The sequence below is a fragment of the Tiliqua scincoides genome, chromosome 8 (genome assembly GCF_035046505.1).
Source record: "Tiliqua scincoides isolate rTilSci1 chromosome 8, rTilSci1.hap2, whole genome shotgun sequence".
Classification (NCBI taxonomy): Eukaryota; Metazoa; Chordata; class Lepidosauria; order Squamata; family Scincidae; genus Tiliqua; species Tiliqua scincoides.
In genome coordinates, this window is record NC_089828.1 from 31,609,598 (window position 1) to 31,632,463 (window position 22,866).

General features: G+C 44.3%; 1 protein-coding gene across 3 annotated transcripts in view; it reads left to right on the forward strand.

Annotated features, from left to right (window-relative positions):
- The window catches only part of CRTC1 (CREB regulated transcription coactivator 1), a 43,396-nt gene extending 23,263 nt beyond the window's left edge, over window positions 1-20,133 (forward strand). The window contains exons 2-14 of one of the 3 annotated variants that reach the window (XM_066635631.1): window positions 4,210-4,326; window positions 4,634-4,771; window positions 5,687-5,748; window positions 7,314-7,408; window positions 7,873-7,958; window positions 8,226-8,269; window positions 9,474-9,694; window positions 10,725-10,861; window positions 11,530-11,781; window positions 13,350-13,451; window positions 17,510-17,596; window positions 18,408-18,588; window positions 19,559-20,133. In XM_066635631.1, coding sequence (XP_066491728.1) covers window positions 4,210-4,326; window positions 4,634-4,771; window positions 5,687-5,748; window positions 7,314-7,408; window positions 7,873-7,958; window positions 8,226-8,269; window positions 9,474-9,694; window positions 10,725-10,861; window positions 11,530-11,781; window positions 13,350-13,451; window positions 17,510-17,596; window positions 18,408-18,588; window positions 19,559-19,770 — 1,734 coding nt within the window. In that variant the 3' untranslated portion in view covers window positions 19,771-20,133. The remainder of the gene's footprint in view (window positions 1-4,209; window positions 4,327-4,633; window positions 4,772-5,686; window positions 5,749-7,313; window positions 7,409-7,872; window positions 7,959-8,225; window positions 8,270-9,473; window positions 9,695-10,724; window positions 10,862-11,529; window positions 11,782-13,349; window positions 13,452-17,509; window positions 17,597-18,407; window positions 18,589-19,558) is intronic. The other 2 variants (XM_066635632.1, XM_066635633.1) reach the window with 2 other exon arrangements.
- The last annotated feature ends 2,733 nt before the right edge of the window (window positions 20,134-22,866 follow it).

The following is a 22,866-nucleotide window of genomic DNA, read 5'->3' on the forward strand; positions in this document are numbered from 1 at the left end:
TTTGTTCGCCATTATCTTCCAAAGACAGAATGTGCATGGCACTCTGAGCGTCCTTGTTTAAAGGCATTTTATCTACGAGTACCAAATGTCAGAACCCAGCAATAGGAAGTGGCTCCCATGCCCCTCTGGTGAGTTTTCCATGTACAGTACGTTAGGCTGTTTGCTACTTTACATGGAATACTGAACTAAATGGACCTTTAGTCTGATCCACCAGGGCTCTGAATCTTGTCCACCCACAAGGCCTCTTTGACATCTTAGCCTAGCAAGACTGACATGCAGTGTAAATCAATGGAAAGCCTGGAGCTTTCTGTTTGCTTTGGGATGGAAAGCACACCGCAGTTACCTCATTTGGTATAGGAGTCATGTTGGCAGAGCTCAATGTCTGCTGATTGATAAAATGCCTTGGTCCTGGATCTGTTCATCCTGGCTCTGCCGGGGTATATTGATTTCTGTTCTTGTCTGCTGTCTTTTTTTAACCAAGCAGTATTAATAACTTAAAAGCACTCAGAACATTTCTAAGCCTGTGTATAATTGTTGAATTTCTTAATGTATCTGCTATTTATATTGGCTCAACTGCCTGCTTAAGATTACTTTGTAACACTGTTTTGTTGCAAGTCCTTACACAAAAGTAGGAGTTTGAGGATCTGGTCTTGCAAATCTTTTTTGGGTTTCAAGGAGGTGAGGAGAAGGGGAATGGTCAGGAGACTGGGGAGCAACTATTAAAAAGTTATGAGAATAGGTAAATTTGTAAATGGAAGTTGGAATGTCCTTTTTGTAAATCCAAAAAACCCTACAAGAATTCTTTGTTTTCATCAAGTTGGAAGAATAACTTATTTTTCCTGGGCAATTTTATTCCTTTCAATTATATTGTGGCTTGAACTATGGTTTTTATGTGTTCTTTTTTTTTGTTCACTGCTTATTTAATTATTTTAAAACATTTCTACCCTGCCTTTCTCAGTCCAACGTAAAGTGGCTTGCAACATTAAATTAAAAACAAATAAAACATCCATCCAAATGCAAATAGCAAAACTGGTAAACACATCAAAAACAGAGCAGCATGATAATGATTATAAAAGCCCCCAGAGTGTTAAAAAAAAATCAAAGCATTGATCAAGCAAAAAAGTTTTAATCCCTCTTTGAACTGCCAGCACAAAGAGGCAGTTCTAACTTAGGTCAGGTTAGGTGGGTGCCACAACAGAGAAGGCCCTGTTACAAGTCACTGCTAACTGTATCTGCAAAGATGATGGCACCTGCAGTGAGACCTCCCTCAAAAACCTCATGGGGCAAATGGGTTCACATAGGGAGAGATTGCCCTTTCAGTAGATCCCAAACCATTGAGGGCTTTTAAGGTCATTGCCAGCACTCTGAATTGTGCCCAGGAACACTGGCAGCTAGTGAAGATGGTAATGACCCCTAGGTCTAGTCAGCAGCTTAGTGGCTACATTCAATCTTTTTTTATTGTAGTTTTGGGGTGATCTTTTAGGCAGCCCCATTATTACATGCATGGGTAATCTTAGGCAGATCAAACTGATTCAAGACAGGCTGTGGTGCTAGCTGTGTCTAACTGGCTAAAGGTGCTGTGGGTCACAGCCACCACCTGGGTATCCAGGTTCAGATTCAGGTTTAAGGGAACCCACAAATTGCAAACCTAATGAACTCCATCCAACGCAAGTTCACAATCCAATTCTGAGGCTGTATGTTTTCTCATTTAATAATGCTTCTGTCTTAACCAGATTCAGTTCCAGCAGCTTGTTAATCCTCATCCAGCCCATCACTAACTCCATGCATTGAGTCAGAACTTCCACAGCCTCTTTGACTCAGGATGGAAATGAGAAATAGACCTGAGTGTCATCTGCATATTAGTAAAACAACTTTGGATCCTGTGTCCCATTAGTTTCATGTAAAATTTGTAGCATGGGAAACAGAATAGCACTCTGAGGGACACCGTAGACCAGTGACCGAGGTGTCAGAGTCACCTAGCATCACCTTTTAGAATGTTCTCTTTAGAGAGGGACCAGAGCCACTGTAAAACAGTGCAGCCCTTGCAAGACAATTCAGAAGCATGCCACCCTCTGTGCTATTGGAAGCTCCTACAAAGCCCAGCCATACCAACAGGGACACATTCCTCCTATTTAGTTCCCAGCATAGGTCATCCACCAAGCTGTCAAGGCTGTTTCTGTCTCAAACCCTGACTTAAAGTCAGATTGAAAGGGGTCTATTGTCTGGAAATCCCTGGAGTCAACACTGCATATTTGAGCACCTTACCCAAGCTGGAGACTGACTGGTAGTTATCCACCACGATAAGGTTTAGGAAGGGCTTCTACAGAAGGAACAGGATTATTGCCAATTTCAGGCAGGTTAGAGCACTTTCCTCAGCTAAAGAAGAGTGAATTACCCTCCCTACCCACTTGGCTAGCTCTAGCAGCATTTATAAATCAGGATGGGCAATGGTTGTGTGAATGACTGCACACTTCCAAGAATCCTGTCTGCATCCTCCGGCTGAAAAAAATCCATAATTGCAGGACAGGCAGCTGCAGTGGCATTGACAGAAACAAGGAAACTGGCATCTAAGTCTTGGTGCATGCCAGTGATTTTATCCACAAAGTGTGTTGCAAATTGGTCACAGTGGATTGCGGAGGAATCCAGCTTGTCATTGCAGAGGCCCAGATGTAATTAGCTTCAAGACATGAAAATCTCTGCTGACTGACACTGTGGATGCAGTGGTGGCAGAGAAGTAAACTTCCTTCACTGCCACTATCTCCATGGAGTAGTTCCTAAAATGTAATCTAGCTGGAGCTTGGTCAGATTCCTTGCCAGAATTTCTGCCAATGTTGCTCTTGTCATGTGCCCTGCTGCTTCATTGCCCTTAGCAACCTAGGGAACTGATTTGGCTTCACGGAGGGGCGGAGAGTGTTCCACGTTGATTGTGTCAAGATCCTTGGTCATCTCCTCATTCCAGAGTTCTTCCACAGCCTTAAATTTGCTGGCAGAAGTGAAAGAAAAAATTCCCCAAAGTTATCAGGAATATATCATTCTCTGGGAAAAGACTTTCATAATAGGTTCCCAATTATGATGATCCCAAACCCTACCTGGTAGTGATGTCTGATGACATTAACAGATCACCAGTAACCTGCCTGAGTATGCCCAGCCTAATGCATGACATGTGATATTACGTGGAACAGACCCATGACTGGCATGGTGGCTGTGAAATCCTGAGTTGCACCATTGTTGGGGCTTTGACATGTACATTGAAGTCCCCAAGCACCAGGTTCCTGGGGAATTCCAACAGCACCTTTAGACTACTCTGACTAGCTTAGAGAGGGAGGTTATTGGGCAGCAGTATTGCAGGAGCATCAACAGAATCCCTGTCCTGTTCCAGCTACCCAGCTTTGAAGCTTGGAAAAGCAATGTGTAAATATGTTAATAAATAAAAACACTTAGCAGTACCCCCCCCCCCCAAATATACAGACTTCTGGCAGCATGGTCAGGGGGTAACCTGTCAGACTTTAATCTTGGATTAAGGACTAATTAGATAGTTACCTTTGAAACCCCAGGTGCTGTGGTGGTGGTTCAGTAGTTTGAGAAATAATTGGTTTGCACTTTGTAAAAACAAACATTAAATTAAAAGCCCATATTGGAATAATTTGAAAGAGAGCTGACTTCCTCCATCCCACTCTTCTTCAGAACTTCACAAACTCAATGTGGCTTTCTTCCCATGTGGCAGTCTGTCTGGGCAGGGAGATTCATGCAGAGAATGTTGTTGTATATACACTGCAGCTGTTTAGCAACTGCAGCTGTTTCTCTTCCAAGGACCCAGCATCTAGACATTGAGCTCTTGCTTGACACCAGCTGGTTGTCACTTATGAAGCAGAGCAGAGTTTCCCTAAACCTTTTTAGGCTTTGGGTGCTGTATGTGTTTTCTGGATTAAAACTGGAGACATGCAGAGATATATGTATTTTCTCAAAGAGATTCCAGAGCAATGCTGCTGAATCTGCAGAGTAGTCCAGTTAGTGCTGGTAGTCCACCCTCCCCTTTTCCTAAGCTAGGGACCTGCCTTCTGGACACTTGGATGCTTTTGGGATGGATGCTCTTCTCTACAAGGCTTCTTTATGAACGTGCCCACCTGTCTTCTGAGCTTCCTAGTTCCTTTTCACATGGACTCTACACTGTTCACATTATCTAAGTGTGTCTCTCCTTTTGTTTTCTAGTTGCAGCTGCAGAAAACTCAGTATCTGCAGCTGGGGCAGAGCCGTGGTCAGTACTATGGAGGTTCCCTACCAAATGTCAATCAGATTGGGAGCGGTGCCATGGACCTGCCTTTCCAGGTAAGGTTCCTCTACCTTGAGAACAGAGGAAGAAACTGTGAGTCAGACCAGTAACCCTAACCCATCTCACTTAATATTGTTTACACTGACTGGAAGCAATGTAAATTCCAGTGTAAGCTCCATGGTTACAGGGGTACAGAAAGATGGGTCTTTCCTTGCCCTTCCTAGAGATGTCTGAGACTGAACCTGGGGCGTTCTGCATGGGAGGCACCACTGATTTCTGCCCCATCCCCTTACGGAAATAATATATGCGGTGTCATTGCCTTCACCCTCCCACACATTGATGCCCTCCTGTGTTTCATTTCAGACTCCATTTCAGTCATCAGGATTGGATACTAGTAGGACAACTCGGCACCATGGGCTAGTGGATAGAGTGTGCCGTGACCGGAATCGCCTTGGTTCACCGCACCGGCGCCCACTCTCTGTAGATAAGCATGGCCGGCAAATATCCTTTGTCTTGGTATTATGACAAGAGAATGAAGGAGGAGGCTGGATGTACCTAGATCCTAATTTGTGTGGAAGGTGGTTGGGATGACCAGATTTGGTGGATACAGTTTGTTTATTTTGATTTATTATAGGGCCAAGGTTGGCAATTTGGAGGTGCATAAGTGGTTGTCCCAGGAGGGACAAGGGCACTTCCAGTATTTGGATAATTTCCAAGCAGGGTGAGGTGTGAAGGTCAAATCTAAAGCAAGAAGAAGAAGACTGAGCATTGCAGAAGGAGGGGTGCCCATTTAAGCACTGCCTCTTCTGTTTAGTAATGCTTCTCCCTCCCCCCCCCCATTAAATGTCTAGGAGAGTTGGGTCAGGTCTTGAAGTAGTACAGACATTTAGCACTGGGACCCACTTTTTAGAATGAGAATCTGTCAGGACCCACCAGAAGTGATGTCCGGAAGGGACATCATCAAGCAGGAAAATTTTTAACTATCCTAGGCTGCAATCCTACCCATACTTCCCCAGTAGTACGTCCCATTTACTGTCATTGCTAAAGGAATAGTATCTTGTTAAAAGTACAGGTCTGTATCGTTTCCTCAAATGCAGTCACATACGATGGTAGCATCAAGTCTAATATATTAGAAATAAAATATTGAAATTAATGGGGTCCCACCTGAAATGGGCTCGTGACCCTCCTAGTAGGTCCCAACCCACAGTTTGAGAAACACTGGTATAGATGGTTTTCCATGCTGCTTTAAAACTGCGTACTTGGGTTGAATCTGGCCCAGCTGGGTCCATGTCTGTTTCTTGTGCAGTTTGGTAACTGCTGCACATGAGAAATGCTTTAGAAGAGAGAAGCATTATTTCTTGCTGAACATCTCCAGGAGACTCTGTAATGTTCTTCTCCCTTGACTGTGTGACTAACGTGGACAGCTGTCCGTATGGTACCGTGTATCTGTCCCCTCCTTCAGATACAAGCTGGAGAAGGTCTGTGTCTGCCAATTTTTGTATGGGATTTGTAAAATTATATCAATATGCATGGGGCAAGAAAATACAAAGGGATGGTTTTCTGTCTCAAAGGAAGACTAGATTGCAAAAAAAAGACCTTATACTGAGTCAGTCCATTGAGAAAGACGAGCTAGTATTGTCTCGATACCAGCAATTTTCATCCTTTTTCATCTTGTGGCACACTGACAGGGTGCTAAAATTGTCAAGGCACAACATCAGTTTTTTAACAATAGATGCACTGCACTGCTGGTGGGGGGCTCACATTCCTCAATGACCTTACTGACCCTCCCCCAAACTCCCATAGCACATCTGCAGACCATTCACCCCAGCACACTGGTTGAAAAGCACTGGTCTACACCAACTGGCAGCTGGTTTCCAGGGTTTCAGGCAAGGATCTTTCTCAGTCCTACTTGGAGATGCTGCCAGTAATTGGGACCTTCTGCATGTAAAGCAAATATCTACTACTGAGCTATAACTCCTCCCTGGGGGACTTGCTATCTATAAGTTGACCCAGGAGAGATAATGGAGGACAGAGAGGAAGCAAAGATGGAAAGGAAATGTGTGTCCTTAATCCTGCTTCAACAGATTGTTGTCTTGGTATAATACTACAATGCTTTAAAAAAGTTTCTGGTGGAATATATAATTCATATTATATATATAACATATAATTCAAACAATAGTTTGTTGTTTCTTAAACAAATTGAGTTTAATCCTGGGAAGGAGGATGCTGGACTAGTGGGCCTTTGGCCTAATGCAGCACTGCAGTTCCTTGTGCTTTTAGATGAGTCTATTGACCCATCTTAATCATGAACACTAGTTGGAGCTTCAGGGTGCAATCCTAACCCCTTATGTCAGTGCTTTCCAGCACTGGCATAGTGGTGCCAATGGGACATGTGCTGCGTGTTGCAGTTGGGTGGCACTCATGGAGGCCTCCTCAAAGTAAGGGAATGTTTGTCCCCTTAACACAGAGCTGCATTGCCCTTATGTCAGTGCTGGAAAGCACTGACATAAGGGGTTAGGATTGCGTCCTCAATGTATAGAGGCAGTGTACCTCTGGTTCCTGGGGATCAATAGGGGAAGACAATTCCCTTCATTCTTGACCACAACAGGAAACGGCATCCCTGACTAGTTGAACCTTTGGCCTGATCCAGCTGGGCTGCTCTTACATTCTTAACTGGAATTTCAAATCCTGCATTGAGCAAGGAGGCTGCCTACCTCTAAAAATGGTTAACTGTACTCTTGATAGAACAGGCAACTGTGGTTAAGTCCAGGGGGTGAGGGTAGGGGTGGGAATGCATCAGACAGATACACATGCATGATTGTGTTGCCTGCTGCTAATAATTTAGCCTTGTTTAATCAAAATAGGAGCATTACAGCCCTTTAAATGCCTGTTTCAGCAGAAAGGCAAGGTATGCTTTGAAGAAGTAAAAGGCCTCAAAAAGGGAGGGTTGAATTTTGCTCTTGATTAAAAGTTGAGGAATCATGTTTTAAGTGCATTTTCCATCTTGATCAAAGCATAACTCTTCCTTCTGCTTCCTTACCAGGACCAATTCAGATTCTGCCCTACACCAGAGTACGATGAACCCTGCTCAGCCAGAGCCTTTCTCAGGAGGGTCACAAGATATGCAACAAAAAAGAGGTGAAGTTTAAAAAATATTTAAAACAAATTTCAGTAACAGTACAGGAATTTAAAAAAGGAAGTGCTTCTCTGGTGAACTCAGGACTTGAAGCAATGGCTGTGAAACGTCACCATCTGAAAGCAAAACAAAAATGGTTTTTTAAAAGCATTTGTTAAAAGACATTAGACAGATCCATGGAGGTGTAGGGAAGGAACCATTTATCATTATTAGCTGTTGTGCTAAATGGAACCTCCATGTAAAGAAGCTGTTTTTATTATATACTGCTTTCTTCCCTGGCTCCCAAAGCAACTTTCCATTTAAATAACAATTTAAGGATACAGTATTTACGTGGAAGTGTATTTGCGAGTCTAGCTGCAGATGAGCTGGAGGTCTCGGTTAAAGTGTCCAGCCCAAGGAAGCAGCTCCTCCATTGCTTGTTGGTTCAGAACATATTGTATTGATATATCACCTCTGCTTCTTCTAGTCTTACTATTGACTGTCCCTGGCATGGAGGAAGGCTCATCAGATACAGACAAAAACCTTTCGAAGCAAGGTTGGGACACTAAGAAGGTACCAGCACTAATTCTACTCAGGCTTCAGGTGTTGAGGCGCACATTCTCAGCTGGTTTTCACTGCCAGTGAAAGTTGGGATTTCTTGGGTAGGCAGTGTGTGCAGTGGTTACATGTTTTTTTTAACTTATACACTCACAACCCTTGAAGGCAGTGTCCCTCCAGATGGCGGTGTAGTCAGCAGCTTCACCAGCCTCTTGTGACGATGGCTTGACAGTCTTGCTTTTGCAGTTCTGTGCCTGACTCAGTCTTGTTCTTCTCTTTCAGGCAGGATCCTCGAGGCCGAAGTCTTGTGAAGTTCCAGGAATCAAGTATGTCCAAAGGGCAGAACACATTTTGTTTCTGCATAAACAGGAGGCTCCAGTTATCTAAAAACAAAGACGTGATCCTCTGTCAGGAAATGTTGTGTTGCTGAGGCAATTTGTATAACAAATATGAGTAACATGAAAGTTCAGCAAAGTGCAGATCATTTAAATGGATGCACCAAATTCTGCAGAATGTCCGTCTGGTGTACTCTTTATCAGGGGATCAAGAATAGTGGAGAGGAGAGACCACCTTCTCATTACTTAGATCAGACATCATTCCAAACCATGGTTAAAGAAGTCATGGTTAAGGAACCATGGTTAAGGATATAGCACAAGTCCAGGAGGCTTGTGTTGTATCCAGCGCAGGATAGTGGCCATAAGCAGCTCAACCAGAGGTAAGGGGAAATGTTTCCTCCAGGTAAGGGCTGCTGGCCCCTCTTGAGGTGGCACAAGTCTGAGGAGATGAGAGCGGCTTGAAGCGGCATAACTGCCAGATCCCAGCTCCGCTGCCCACCCCTGGGGTCACCGACCGCCTGCCCTCCCCAAGCCCAGGAACACCCCCTCCCCCGCCTACCTTTTCTGCTTGTGTTAGCTTGGCAGGACTGATGCAAGCATCCGAGAGGAAGCCGGCACAGAGGCTTATGTCAGCCTCTGCAGGCTGGTGCTTCTTGGAGCACTGGCCCAGCTTCCTCTTGAGGAGGCGCAAACGTGCCTTATGGCAATCCCGGGTCGGGATTGCACCCTTAGTGTTTGAAACTATGATCTGAAGCAGGTTTGGAAACTATAGCTTGTGTTAACTATGGTTTGGGAAGATATCTGAATTGACAAACTATAGTTAAGATCATTGCTTCTCCTGAGGAAGGCATGGTACCCTGGAATGCTGGGAGGTGGAAGACTGCATAGCTCTAGAATAGGATTTGCCTGATGATGCCTGCATTTTCCCTTGTGCCTCTGTTGGAGGTATGTAGTTTATCAGATTATTTTTTTTTCAAAGAAACATTCTTTTTGAGAGAACTCTGCCTATTAAAGAGGAGGTCCTGCCCAACCCTTGGTGAAATTAGTGAGATGTATAATTAGCACGTTGCAAGTTCCATATACAAAACATAGAAATGTTTGGTTACAAGAACTTCTGCCAAATCATGGTGTTTTGGATTATATGTGTGCCCAAAATGTTCAGTTTTCTTTTGTTTGTTTTGTTTGTCAAATGCAGCATCTTTCCGTCAGCTGACCAGGAAAACACTACCACGCTTATCCCTGCCACTCATAATACGGGCGGCTCCCTGCCAGACCTGACAAATATTCACTTCCCTTCTCCCCTCCCCACACCGCTAGACCCAGAAGAGTCCACCTTCCCATCCCTGAGCAGCTCTAACAGCACTGGGAACCTTGCAGCCAACCTGACACACATGGGCATCAGCACAGCCAATCAGGGTAAGGCCAATCAGGTGTTCCAGGAAGGATGCTTTGATATAATTTCCTGTTCTTGGAAGCTGCTGCTGTTGCATCACTTCCTCTCTTACCTGTGTTTGTAAACTTGCTTTTTCCAACTGTTTTAGATGGAGAGTGGTTTAAGACACCTCCATCTTTGAAAATAAACTGCCGGTTATGTAGGGCAGGAGTGTTGAGCAGAAAGCTTGAGGCCTCCCATGGCAGTCTGTCTGCCCTCCACTCAACTTCGCCATTTTCAAGGCCAAGAAACCACAAATGTCAGACTGTAAATGTCGCATCTACTAGTAGATCTCCAGTTGAAATGACCCCCTTTTCCATTTAATACCCCTTCCCATGCATGAAAGAGATAGTGAAAACATGCAAACATTAGATACACAACTGAATATAAATGTGCATATATCAGTCATATCTCAGCTTCCCAGTAAAACATTTCAAATTCTTATCCCTTATGGCAGTGATTTTTGACCTTTTTAATCTCACAGCACACTGACGTGGCACTAAAATTGTCAGGGCACACCATCTGTTTTTTAACAATTGACAAGGCACACTGTGCTGCTGGTGCAGGGCTCATAACCCCGAATAGCCCTCCTAATAAATTACTCCCCCCCCAAATCCCATGGCACACCTGTGGACCATTTGAGGCACACCAATGTGCCACAGCACAGTGGTTGAAAATCACTGCCTTATGGTGACAAAGGATTGCAGTGGTGATTACAAGGGGTACTTGGCACAGTGGGGAAAAGTAAGTTATGCCCCCCTAACCTTTGCTACCATAAAGACAAGGAACGTGAAATATTTTAATGTCAAGTTTTAGATTATCAGCGTTCCATGGGAGCAAAACCTGCCCTCCATAGTATAATTTTCGGTCTTCTAAATATTGAAACATACAGACTCTAAGGTGTAGTGAGCCTGTGAGTGTTAAACACGATCCAAATCAGCTGTGTCAGAATTACTTCCAGTGTGCAGATGATTGGTAGAAAACTTCTATCTTGTCTTTCTCCTTTGGTGACAGGAATGACGACGACGCAGACCTCTTCCCAGCAGCACCGGCAGCCAGCTGTCAGCCCCCTTTCATTGAACACAGACTCCAGAAGACCCCCGTCCCAACAGGTTACTCCCTCTCTCTCACCTCTGTCACCAATAACTCAGGTATGAAGGTGTTAATGAACATAAGCACTGTTTCCTGCAGTGGTCAACCAGTTACGTCTGGGGAGCCCATGAGGACAGCATGAGGATCTCAGACCTTCCCTGTCATTTGACCTCCAGCAACTGGGGCAGACTGCCTCTGGACATTGAAGGATCTATGTAGTCACTGTGACAGTAACCATTGACAGACCTCTCTTCTTCCTCCATGAATTTGTACGTAGTGACCGTAACCACATGTTGAGGCAAAAGATGATCCTTGGTGTAATCCAACAAGGCAGTAGCTGGCATTCTTCGGTGTTTGTCAGCTGTGAGAGCTGTATGGAACCTCCATGTGCAGAGGCAGTTTGTCACTGAATACAAATTGGTGATGACAAATGGGTGGGTGGGTAAATTGGGCTTTTACCTTCACTCTCTGTTTTTGTGCTTTCTGGAGACATCTTGTTGGCTAATGTTTTGAAACAGAATGCAGGGCTAAATGGACCTCTGGGCTAATCCAGCACCTTAAATTCTTTTGGTTGGGTACTGATAAGATTAGTCTGTTCCCAGTGCCAGGAAACTGCTTGTGGACAGATTGTCCAAATTGAAGATTCAGGGTATACCAAGGTACTGGCTGAACTTGATTCTGAGTCAGCAAAACAATTCCAGTGTCCTTTTCCTTCCTTCCTCTCTAGGCTGTGGCGATGGATGCCCTTTCCATGGAACAGCAGCTCCCGCCCTACCCATTCTTCACCCAAACAAGCGCACAGCAGCAACAGCAGACCCAAGTGGCAAGTGCTCTACCACCAAATGCCTCTCTGATGCAGACCACTGGCTTGCAGCGAGGAGTGCAGCTCCCCCCGCTCTCAGTCACCATCCCTTCCACAATTCCCCAGTCTCCTCCAGGCATCCAGACTCAGACTTCGATGGGAATAGACATCAGTTCGGTAAGCCTGACAGGCAAGGAACCCTGGAGAGAGAACTTCCTGGTGTGGAGGTGGGTTCCTGTAGATTCCCCAGAGACCTCCTGCATATTTATAGGAGCAGGAAGAAAGAAAGCAACTGGGATCCTAGCAGTTATACCGCATCTAGCCACCACCCAATCTAGGCAGCTTCCTCTTAAAAACTTGGGATGTATTGGTGTTTCAAATAGAAACTTCCTTGAAACCAGTTTTAATGGACATGGCCTTCCTCAGTTGGGCATTGGAGAACATAGTTCTCTTGAAGGCAAAACCACATAGTATAACAGAATAAAACAAGCCTTTTCAGCCGTCTTTTGAAAAAAGTAAGAAGAAAAAGCATGAAAGCAGTAGGCTACTCAATCCTCTCAGGAGTAGATCTCTTCCTGCCTTCTGTTCAGGGAGCAGAAAGCATGGGATGGCAAAACAGTGGCAGTGAGAGAGGGGAGGGGAAGGAGATCTCATTCAGGCACAGATTTAGCAAATCAAGATGTAGATCCAAGAAACTAGGAACACCGCAGACATGTCTGAGTTGATAACTGCTTTGCTTACCGGCTGCATGAGTTCCATGAAGAAGGCTTTTGGTTCCTAAGGGACAGAAGTGTGCAGTGATTCATGCAATGGGCTGAGAAGGTATGAAAGCAACAGGGTGTTTGAATCTAAACCAGAGACCTTCCTTTGCCTTACTTTCTCCTCCTTTTGTATTAAAATGGTGCTGCTCTGCCATCCCAGTGTGCAAGAGCAATGAAAAGGGCATCTAGAAAAAAGATTAAAAATAGTGGGCAGACTTATTACAAAATTGCATATTTTCAATTATTTTTATCTCATGTTTTCTGCTTAAAAAAAACAAGGCCCCTAGATATAACAGACAGTCTAGCACAGCGCAGTGCTTAAAAGTGTTTCAGCACAAAGAGCCAAAAGTCAGTGGAAATAAAGTCATTTTCACTGCCCAAAGCAAGTCTTTATTTTATGGGTCATTTGATTAGGAAGCTGCCTTGATGCTTTTTACAGAGAGTAGAGGGTAAAAATATTGGCAATAATAAGTAGGGCAGACCTCCTCTGGGCCTTGATACTGCAACTTGAAAAGCCTTGTGTCCATCTACCATTCCTCAGATGGTGGGGGACATGGAGCAGGACCTCTGATGTCCATCTTAGTGTGCTACCCAATCATGCTCATGAAGGAGGAGATGGTTCTTACTTAAAGAATCCTGTTCTGAGGTCAAAACTCTCATTCCTTTGTACAGATTCCTGGTGTGACTGTGTGGAATAATGTGTACAGTTCTTGAAACTGCTCTTGAAAAGGTTAATGTAGAGTTGGAGAAGGGGGAACCAAAATTATCAGGGGGCTGGTACACCTTCCCTTTTTGTTCACAACCTCTCTGGGCATTGTTAACGGTACTAGCTAACATGCTGGGTTTGTCAATGACTTTTTTCTCCCCCTCCTCCTTACCCCTGAACTTTCTCCTCACCCCCGTCATCTCACATGGAAGACACCTGAAACTTCTCTCCTTCTCCTTATTCTGCTCCATGGCCTCTAACTCTGTGTACTTCTATAGGGTTCACTCCAGCAGTACCGCAGCAATGCCGGCTCCCCGGCCAACCAGTCTCCCACCTCTCCTGTCTCCAATCAAGCTTTTTCTCCTGGCAGCTCCCCTCAAGTAAGGGACTGTACACTTCTAAGCCATTTGGCTTCTGTGCTTCTTGTTTTTTGTGTTTCATTTCTTTTTCCTCTTAATTTTCCATCATTTGCTTTTTATGTCTTCGGCTCCCTGGTTGGTTTGTTTTTTGTGTGTGCTTATCATGTATATGAACAAAATGGTGAAGTACATAGAAATAACTAGGCTATTCTGGAGAGGACCTAAGTCTCTCTATGGCACATGTTTCTTGTGAATGCACACATACACCAGTTGTATACTTCTATTAATTTCTCAGTTGTCCTTAGCTAGAAGAAAACGTAGTTCTGTTCAGTCTTCTCCCGTGTGGACTAGCTCTTTATGAAGCTGCAGGATCTGATATCCTGGGGCTGCATTAGGGGATGTATACTTTTGGAACTCATAAACTACAGGTAATTTACTATTACTGGGGTGTTTTGTACCAACTGCTGGGAATGTTCTACTCAGTGTTGGAGCTTCTGCTTTGCATGGGGAAGGCCCCAGGTTCATTCCCTGGAATCTAGTTAAAAGGATCTCACAGAGCAGATCTGGGAAAGACCTCTAGAGAGCTCCCGTTATTCTGGATAGACAATAATTGAGAACCAGTTGTCTAGGTTGAAATCCTGAGGCTTCATTTTTTTAAAAATGTCTCTAACTGTATATTTAAGCATCGTAAGTGGGGGAGGGAAAAGGGGAGCAGGAACCAAATTTTAATGGAACTTATAGCTTTTGGAACTTATGGCTAACAGAACCAATAGTTTTTTAATGGAACTCAAAATTCCTTATTGTTTCAAGGTGTGGCTGGTTTTTTCTAAGGCAGCTTCAGTATTTGAGGAGGGCAGGCCAAAGGGAGCTTACTCAAGACAGTTGTTTAGGGATCAGGAGTCTCTTTTTTGCTTCAAAACAAACTCCCTCACAGGTGGTCACCATAAACTGAAAGTGTGAGCAAATCTTTTACCACTTTAAAACAGGTGTGTATTTGCCAGAGGCCAGTTTAACTGTTGGTCCAGAATCAACCCACAGACCATCCATGCTCTATCCTTATTTTAAAGTGATGGGCTGTTTTACCTACTGGCTCCAATTCCTTCCCATAACAGAGCATCACTTTGGGCACTGGAGAGCTTCTCTTGGCTTGCATACAACACTGTTCAGCCAAGTTTTATTTTTATTAATGAAAGATGGCAAACTGTTGACGATGCAAGTCTTCCTGTAATTCTGCAAGAAGCTGCTTATAGCAAAGCCAGCAGAGGGACCAGTCTTGGATCCTGAAGTGCTGAAACAGTGAAAACTTCCCAGTTAATATCTTCGTAGCAGTTCACTGCTGGAGAAGTTATTAGGCAGTGCATTTTTGAATTCCCAGGAGGAACATCTTTATATATTTGCAAAATTCTACAGCATTGGTTTGGAGTACTGATCATGTGGCCTAGCATAACAGCAGTTAGAAAGCAGAACATTTTATAACAGCTGTGAAGCAGAAGGAGATTTATAATCAGCAACTTTGCAGCAACTGAGGCCAGGGGTTTTCTGTCCATGTTCTTGGAGGTTCCTTAGATGCTCATTGTGGGGGTTCTTTAATGAGATGATGGGTAATTATGGATAGGCTTCCCTGAAGGAATATTCAGTTATCGTGGTGGAAATCTGAATTAAGAATACTTAATTTTGATGGTGTGCTCCACGTCCCTCTCCCAGTTTGGGAACATTCTTATTCCTCAGTCACCATCTCCCTGTGTTTTTTGCACTCCAGAAGACATAAACCTGGAAGAAATTATAGAATTTTCACAATGTTGGGTATGTTCTTTCCCCCCCTCCTCCCCACCAAAGAATTGTCTGCTGGAAGACATGTAGGGTATTTAAAAATGCATATTTTAATCACCTATATTTAGTTTTAACTTTAACCCAAAGTCCAGCCCTAGAATAGGTAGTTCCTTTAGAGTACTTCCAAAGTATGCTTGGGCTTGGACACTGAGGAGTCTGCAGTAAACCAAGTGTCCCTCTCTATACACCCTTGGGGAGGACCTGTGAGCCCAGGCTTTGCAGAAGGCCCCAGCTTCAGCCCCTGGCATCTTTACGAAAAGGATCAGGTAGATGATAGGAAAAGCTCCTCTCTGCCTGGGACTCCGGAGTTCTGCTGGGTGGACAGTACTGAACTAGGTGGGCCTCTGTAAAGCAAATTCTTTTTTATGAGATCAGTGTGGACATACAATGCACGTAGATGGTCTCTGATTCAATGTCGAGTTAAATGGCTCTCAGGTAGCAGGGCTGGGAAATTAATATCTCCCTGGCAAAGATAGTGGAGCATTGCACAGTAGACAGTACTGAACTAGATGGATCCATAGTCTGCCTTGGTATAAAACAGCTTCATAAGTTACATAGGTGGAATTGTGCAGGTGTCCTTCATGAATGGGACAGGAGGTTGTCTTTCAGGTGTTTTAGGATTTAAAGCAACTCAAGGACCAGCCTGGGATTCTATCTTGTTGGTCGTGACATCCCATTGGAGGAGAGGGATTGGGGGAAATATGTTTATTACACTGAAAAGGTGCAGACAGCTTCATTTTGTTGAAATAACTAAATATATAGGCAGTGTTGCCGATTGGAACTATAGCACCAACACTAAAGGGTTCTGTATTGTAATTAAGGAGTAGCAATAAATCAGGATATTCAGGCCTCCCCACCATATTGCAAGATCAGTGTGCTTGGCAGACCACCAAAATCTGGACCAAGTCTCTGAAGCTGTTCTAAATCCTGAAAGCATGGCTGGCTTAGTAATTCAATAAATGCAGTCACAGCACCATCATCACAAATCTTAATTATTACCTTCCAATCTCAGATCTAAAAGCTTAACAGCAGCATAAATTGACTATAACAATATTATTTTGAAACAGTGGCCCAGTTCACTGAGCATTTCTGAGGCTGCAGCATTGCTGAAGCTGAGCAGGTGCAGACTTGAGTTGTCCCTTTGGACAAGGGGCTACTGGGAATCCTTTGTAAGAATGGAATGAAAGTATAATAAATATAGTTTCAAAACAGGCACACTGCTTTAAAAATTTTCACTCATTGTTTCAAAAGAAAGTGTTTCATTCTTTCCCATTTTTTCCTCAGTGACTTCTTCCAGGGGAAACATTTGCACTCTTGAGGGAGGACAGGAGAGAGTGTCTGTGTACTTATAATTCTGCACTGTTTTCCTGTTTTTTTCCCATGCCTTCATATCTTCAACTAGATCGGGAGTCGGGGGGGGGGGCATGGGGAGGGCAGGAAGGAGGCATTCCAGGGTGGGGGGAAGGCAGGTGGCAGGCAGGCCTGTGGGGGGTTGGGGCCAGGACCCAGCAATTGTGCCGGATCCTGACCCCATTCTTGGGTAGCTCGTGACAGCTGCACCATCTCTTTAGGTGGGGCAGATCCAAGTAAACACATAAGGACTGTAACGGCTCTCCCTAGGGTAAGGGGAATGAATTCCCTTGACTCAGGCTGAGTTGCTTACAGCCCCAAACTCATGTTGGATGCAGGCAGGCCTACTGGGCTCCCCGTTCCAGCGTAAGTTAGGATTGCGCTGCCTGTTGTATGTAAATTGGGGAGGTCTGTATTTTTTATATGCTTCCTCATAATTTAGCACGAGAAACAATTCATCGCATATTTAGGATGTATTTTATTTCTTGCAGAATGTTCTTAAACTGCTTTTAAACAAAAAAAATTCTCATAATCATTTTCCTAAGGAGAGGAATGATCAACCAGTTCTCTTTCCTAAAGGAGCATTCAATCCAGATTCCTTTTCTCTAAATTCACACTTTGGCTATAGTGGTGGTGTCAGTTTCATCTGAAGAGAATCTGCAAAGTTACAATTCTTTCTTTTTCCCCTCCTCTAACCCTCCCCTTATTTAGTAACCTCACTTACATTCAACATAATCAGCAACTTCTCGTCAATGGAATTTCCAGCATTTTCCGTGAATAGTCAAATAGTCAGCCATCTGTTTGAATAAAGCCAGAACTGCAGTTGGGCTGCTCAAAGGCCAAGAAGACCATGGGCTTCCTTCATGCTGAGGCTTGTTGTTCTGTCTCTCTACTTGCAGCAAACGTCCATTCTGGGAAGTGTCTTTGGTGATTCTTGTTATGATCAGCAGATGACTACCAGACAAGCAAACGCTTTATCCCACCAGGTGAGCAAATACTGCGTTTTCCCCACCAAATTCTTCTAAATGACTTCCAAATTCTGGATTTTGGCCTCTTCACCCCCCCATCAAAGTAATTCTGGTATTCCCTAAATGCACACACACCTTGCCCCATAAGAGCTGCTGGTGTGCTTTGAAGAATTAATGAAACATTTGAGCCAAAAGCCTGCAGAGGAAGTTGCCCCCTGTGGCTATGTGAGAGTTGCTGCTCTAGCCTTCTTTCTCTTAATTGGTCGCTGCTGGTAATTATAACATTTCTGCATTGGATATGATTGGGTTATCAGAGAAGCTACCTGTCTTCAGAGGAAGTTGCTCTTTGCATCTCCTGCACAGGTTGTTGTCTAGCCTTGCCTCCTTTTGTTCAGTCTCTGCTTGGGAGCAAGTAATTCTGTTATGTCAAGTTGGATTGCAGGATTCAGTTGCATCCAAGGCAAAGGCACAGCAGAATTGCTTTCTTCAAGAGGAAGTTGCCTCTTCTGTCTCCCTGCATGAATTGCTGGGTCTGGGCACCCAGAACAGGATCAGTATCCTGTGGAGGTCTGCTGCACCACCCTTGTGCAGTCCAGCAAAGCAGGAAGTCCCAGGTTCAGACCCTGGCATGATCTCCAAGTAGGTCTGAGAAAGGTGTCCAGCAACATCTACAGATGTCAGACAGAGACTAGATGGACCAATGGTCTGCAGAAATCAGCTTCCTGCGTTTCTCTGATCCTTATGTGGATTATATACCTTGTGCCCAGTGATGGTGGGAGTGGAGATGGTTGAGCTGATGGGAAGCCCCAGTGACATCTCCTTCTTTCAGCTGGAGCAGTTCAACATGATTGAGAATGCCATCAGCTCAAACAGCCTGTACAGTCCTTGCTCCACCCTCAACTACTCCCAGGCGGCCATGATGGGACTCACCGGTAGCCACGGAAGCCTGCAGGATTCCCAACAACTCAGCTACGCCAGTCACGGGAACATCCCCAACATCATCCTAACAGGTGGGCTTATCACAGTATGTGATTATTTTTGGAGGTGGGAAAGGGGCCATCTTCCCATTAGACCCTTGACAAGTGGCAGAGGCTTTTTTCTTAACCATTGAGCATATTGACATTGCAAGGTGATGGAAGAAGAAAACTGCCACAAGAAATGGTAAGTAGATGACCTTTAAAAGGGAATAAGACATGCACTGAGGAGGAGGAGAGTTCTGTTGAAGGCAGTATACTAGGTGCTGGGGGGCAAGCGGGGTTGCCCTTTTGCCTCCCTGCCCCAATCGTCGACTCCAGGAGACACATACGGTTGACCCTTGTGGGAAGCAGGATGCTGGAGAAAATGGACCTTTGCTTTGATCCAGTAGGGCTTTACGTTCTTGAATACAGGCCAAAAACAGATTTGCAGAGGAGAAATGGTTTAAGATAAACTACCAGGCCCAGGCTGGTTGTGCTGAAGATTGAAAGACAAATACGGGAGTCATTTTTTCCAGAATGCATATAGGCAGTATGTGGGACTCTTTGCCAGTGTTTGAGTCTGGTCTGCAACTGTCTTGCAAGACAGGCTGTATTTTGGCCTGACCAACTTGAATTGTTTTACTATGTATGGTGTTAATATATTATAGTGTTGCTGTAAGCCACTTTGAGCATTCAGTGAGTGGAAGAGTAGGGCATGGCTATATTTAGAATTAGTAAGTTGAAGGATCATCAACTTTGGCTCTGCATCTTGACTCTGGCTGGCTCCCAGACACCAGGACTTAATCAGAGATGGCTGTTGTCACCACTTGTATCCAAAGTTTTCTGATTGGTTGGCAGCTATTGAAAGACGGATTCCTGGGCTCTGTTATCTGTTGGTCTTGTTCCAGCATAGTGGCTTTTACTTACTAGCTTTTGCCAAGTCAGATATGAATGGTTTTGGGTTTAAAGAGAAGTAAGATGAGCCTCACCAAAGCTTTGACTTTCTCCCCCGTTCTCCTTCCAGTGACCGGGGAATCGCCCCCCAGCCTGTCGAAGGACCTGACCAGCTCTTTGGCCGGTGTAGGGGATGTCAGCTTCGATTCAGATTCCCAGTTCCCTCTGGATGAACTCAAAATCGACCCCTTGACCTTGGATGGGCTACACATGCTCAACGACCCTGACATGGTCCTGGCCGATCCTGCCACAGAGGACACATTTCGGATGGATCGGCTGTAGATGGGGACAGGAGGTGGTGCTGCAGAGAGAGAGAGAGCAGACCACAAATCCTGGGACGTCTGTGCCATTCTGGCATCTGGAGGGAGAACAAGATCGCCCCGCCTTGGGTCCGTCGCATCAGATTGGGCGCTACCAAGAGCCTCAGCTCCATCATGTCCAATTAGCAATGCTTGTTCTACACTTGCTGAATGGCCGTCCCACCCTATCTCCCCATGGCACTTTTTCTAACCCTGCGTGCACACCTTGCCATTGTGAGACAGAAAGAGAGAGAGAACATTTTGCAAGACCTGTCTCCTTCCTGCTCCCTTCCTTACCTCCCTCCGCTTGTCACCAAAGTTCCAGCATTTTTTGGTTCTTCATCTTTGCACTATTTTTTTGTGGGGGGCGGGTGGGCAAGGGGAGAGAGCAGGTTGATCTTTCTTTCCTGGGGCAGGGCAGAGTCGTCAGAAGGTAAACAGATTTCAGTTTCTTTTCTTTTTAAGTTTCTATGTATAAACTATGGAATACTTTGGTTTCTGCGGCAGAAACAGCTTCCTCAGCATGAAACAATAGGCTTTTGGGAAGAATAGGGGAGAGGTTGATTAACATGAACCCCTCCATATGAATTCTTAAGCTACCTTGTAGATATTCCTGCCTTCCTACAGAAAAGGGAAGTGAGTTCAGTCAACAATGCAGGAGAAAGTGGAGTGTTTTTAGGTGTGGCTCTCTGCCTTATCTCCTTGAGGGATTTGCATGTGTGTGTTGGGGGGCCAGTGGCTCAATATCCTTGCCCTCTACCCATGTCCATTTCGTTTATGCTCACCACTGCCTGTTCTTCAATTCTGTGCCCTTAACAGAAGAAATTTATAACTGAGGATTTAGTTGTGCAAGCTACACAATTCCTCTGAAAAAAGCAACTGTGCATGTGGAGGGGAATCCTTGGTTGTTTTCAAGGAGAGGTTAGCTGGCAGGGGAAGAGAAGGAGCAAATGTTTCTGACTGGAACCTGCCAGTTTATAATTTTGTCACCTGAAGGAATGAGAGTGGCAGTTTCATGCAAGTTGAGCTTCGTGGGGTGTTGTGTTCTTTCTAACTGTTATTTTTATAAATGCAAGCCTTTTTTGCACGGAAGATGTCATTCTTGTCCTGTATGAAGTCTTTTATGTGCATGAAGTATCCAGCTAGTGGGAAAACAAGTGAGATCCAGTTAGCCTTGGATGTAGGGGTGGTGGGCCGAACCGACCCAATAAACAGGACAGGTGGCTGTTCTGGCAACCTGCTGAATGGCAACAATCTTTAAGGAGATTCCACTCCACCTACTGCAGGGATTGGGGCTTGAAGTATGGAAGCAATTGTCCCCCCTCCAGCTGAAGTTTTCCTAACTGTTGTTCCCTCTTTCCCTGAGTCCAGAAAGCAATTGGTAATATTTGCTCACAACATGTCTGGTGCAAAGGAAGGGAGATTCTGAGCCAAGTATAAGCAGTCCTGCTTAATCTTTCAGTTTGCCACACTTACGCCTTCATTGTTGTACAGAGTACCCCAGGGGTGTGTGTGGTTCCTTAGATCATAGCTGGAATCCAGACAACTCCTGTGGGTTGTGCTCCTGGTGAAAAGTGTTCATTTAACATTCTTAAGACAGGACTCACTCCTTACCACATGCACTGCTTTTAAAATGTATCTCCATTAGCAGTTCACTGTGATGTAGCTGGTTTGTCAGATGCTGATTCCCAGCTTGTTTGGGGGCCTAAAACTTCTTGGGTTTTTGGACCCTGGAACGGAATTAATTTAATAAACCTTTAGAGAAGGTTTGCCCTGTTCTCTTTGTGATACAAAGAGGCTTCCTTGGTCTCCATACAGTTCACCTGTTTGGCCAGAGGCAGTGTGGTAGTATCTGGATTGAGTCCCTGTCATCTTCCTATAATACAATATTTCTGTGCCACCTTTCAACCAAAATAAAGTCACCAAGTGGTTTACATGGCAAAAGAAATGTTAAAATGTTAAAACCCTGACTGAGGGTTCACAATCTAAAAAATACGCAAAAAAGACACCTGCAAATGACCTCTAGAAAAGACCCTGTGCTGGAGTGAATAGCGATAGTTGCTCCCCCCCCCCGCTAAATATAAGAGAACCACCACATAAAGGTGCCTCTTAGCCCAGTTAGCAGGGACAGTGTCTGTTAGATCTCAGGCTCAAATACTGCCACCCCTCTCATATACACCCAGGTGCTGCCAGCTCTGAGTTACAGCTGGATTTTTCTTTCCCAGAAAGCATTTTTGTCACAAGGGAAATTTTGTTCAGTATGCATGTTCTCTCAGATTTTGTTTGTGCCATTGGTTTGTGTTTTTGTTCTTGTTGTGTGTTTGCACTAAAAAAAAAAGAGCTGGAATTTTTTTTGAAAAGTGTACTCTTGTAGGTTTTCTGTGTGATGCTTTGATGCAATGTCTCCTTCCTTCAATTCCTAAAAAAATCCCCTCTCCATTTTGATAATTCCTGTCAGTATTTTATCCTGATCCTTCTCTGAGGATTCCTGATGGGTCTGTTTATTTCAAGCTTGTGATGGCTTTCCTCAGTTTATAAGAGGAACACTCTCAATACAAACATGAATGCTTTGTGTACTGACCAAAGGTACAAGCTGGGCAGAGGGCAGCTTTTATGACTTTCAACAGCACTGTTAAATTTTTTCTGATCCCCATCTATCCATTTTCTTGTCCCCTCAAATTCTACACGTTAAAAAAAAATCAGTTTTTGATCTGCTATTGTTTGAGCCAAAACTTAAAGAGGCAGTGTCCTATTTGATGAAGGATTCATGATTCTAAACATGATTTTGTGGCAATATCTTGCTAATGGTGACTCCTTTTCTTCACTTACAAAGGCATCTACACCTGTACATAGGAGAGCTCATGTACTGATAACTTGTAAGTAGTCGTTTTACAAAATGGCCTTAATTTTAAAATATATGTAGATACACAAAACAAAACTGTACCTAAATGCAATTTGTTTGGGGTAAGTGGAAATTCAAGAAGCACTTGATTTGGATCATTTTTTTTTAAACTTCTGGCTTTTTTTTCAGGGATGGGACTTAAAAATGGTGGGATTATAGTACCCAGAGCAATTTTAG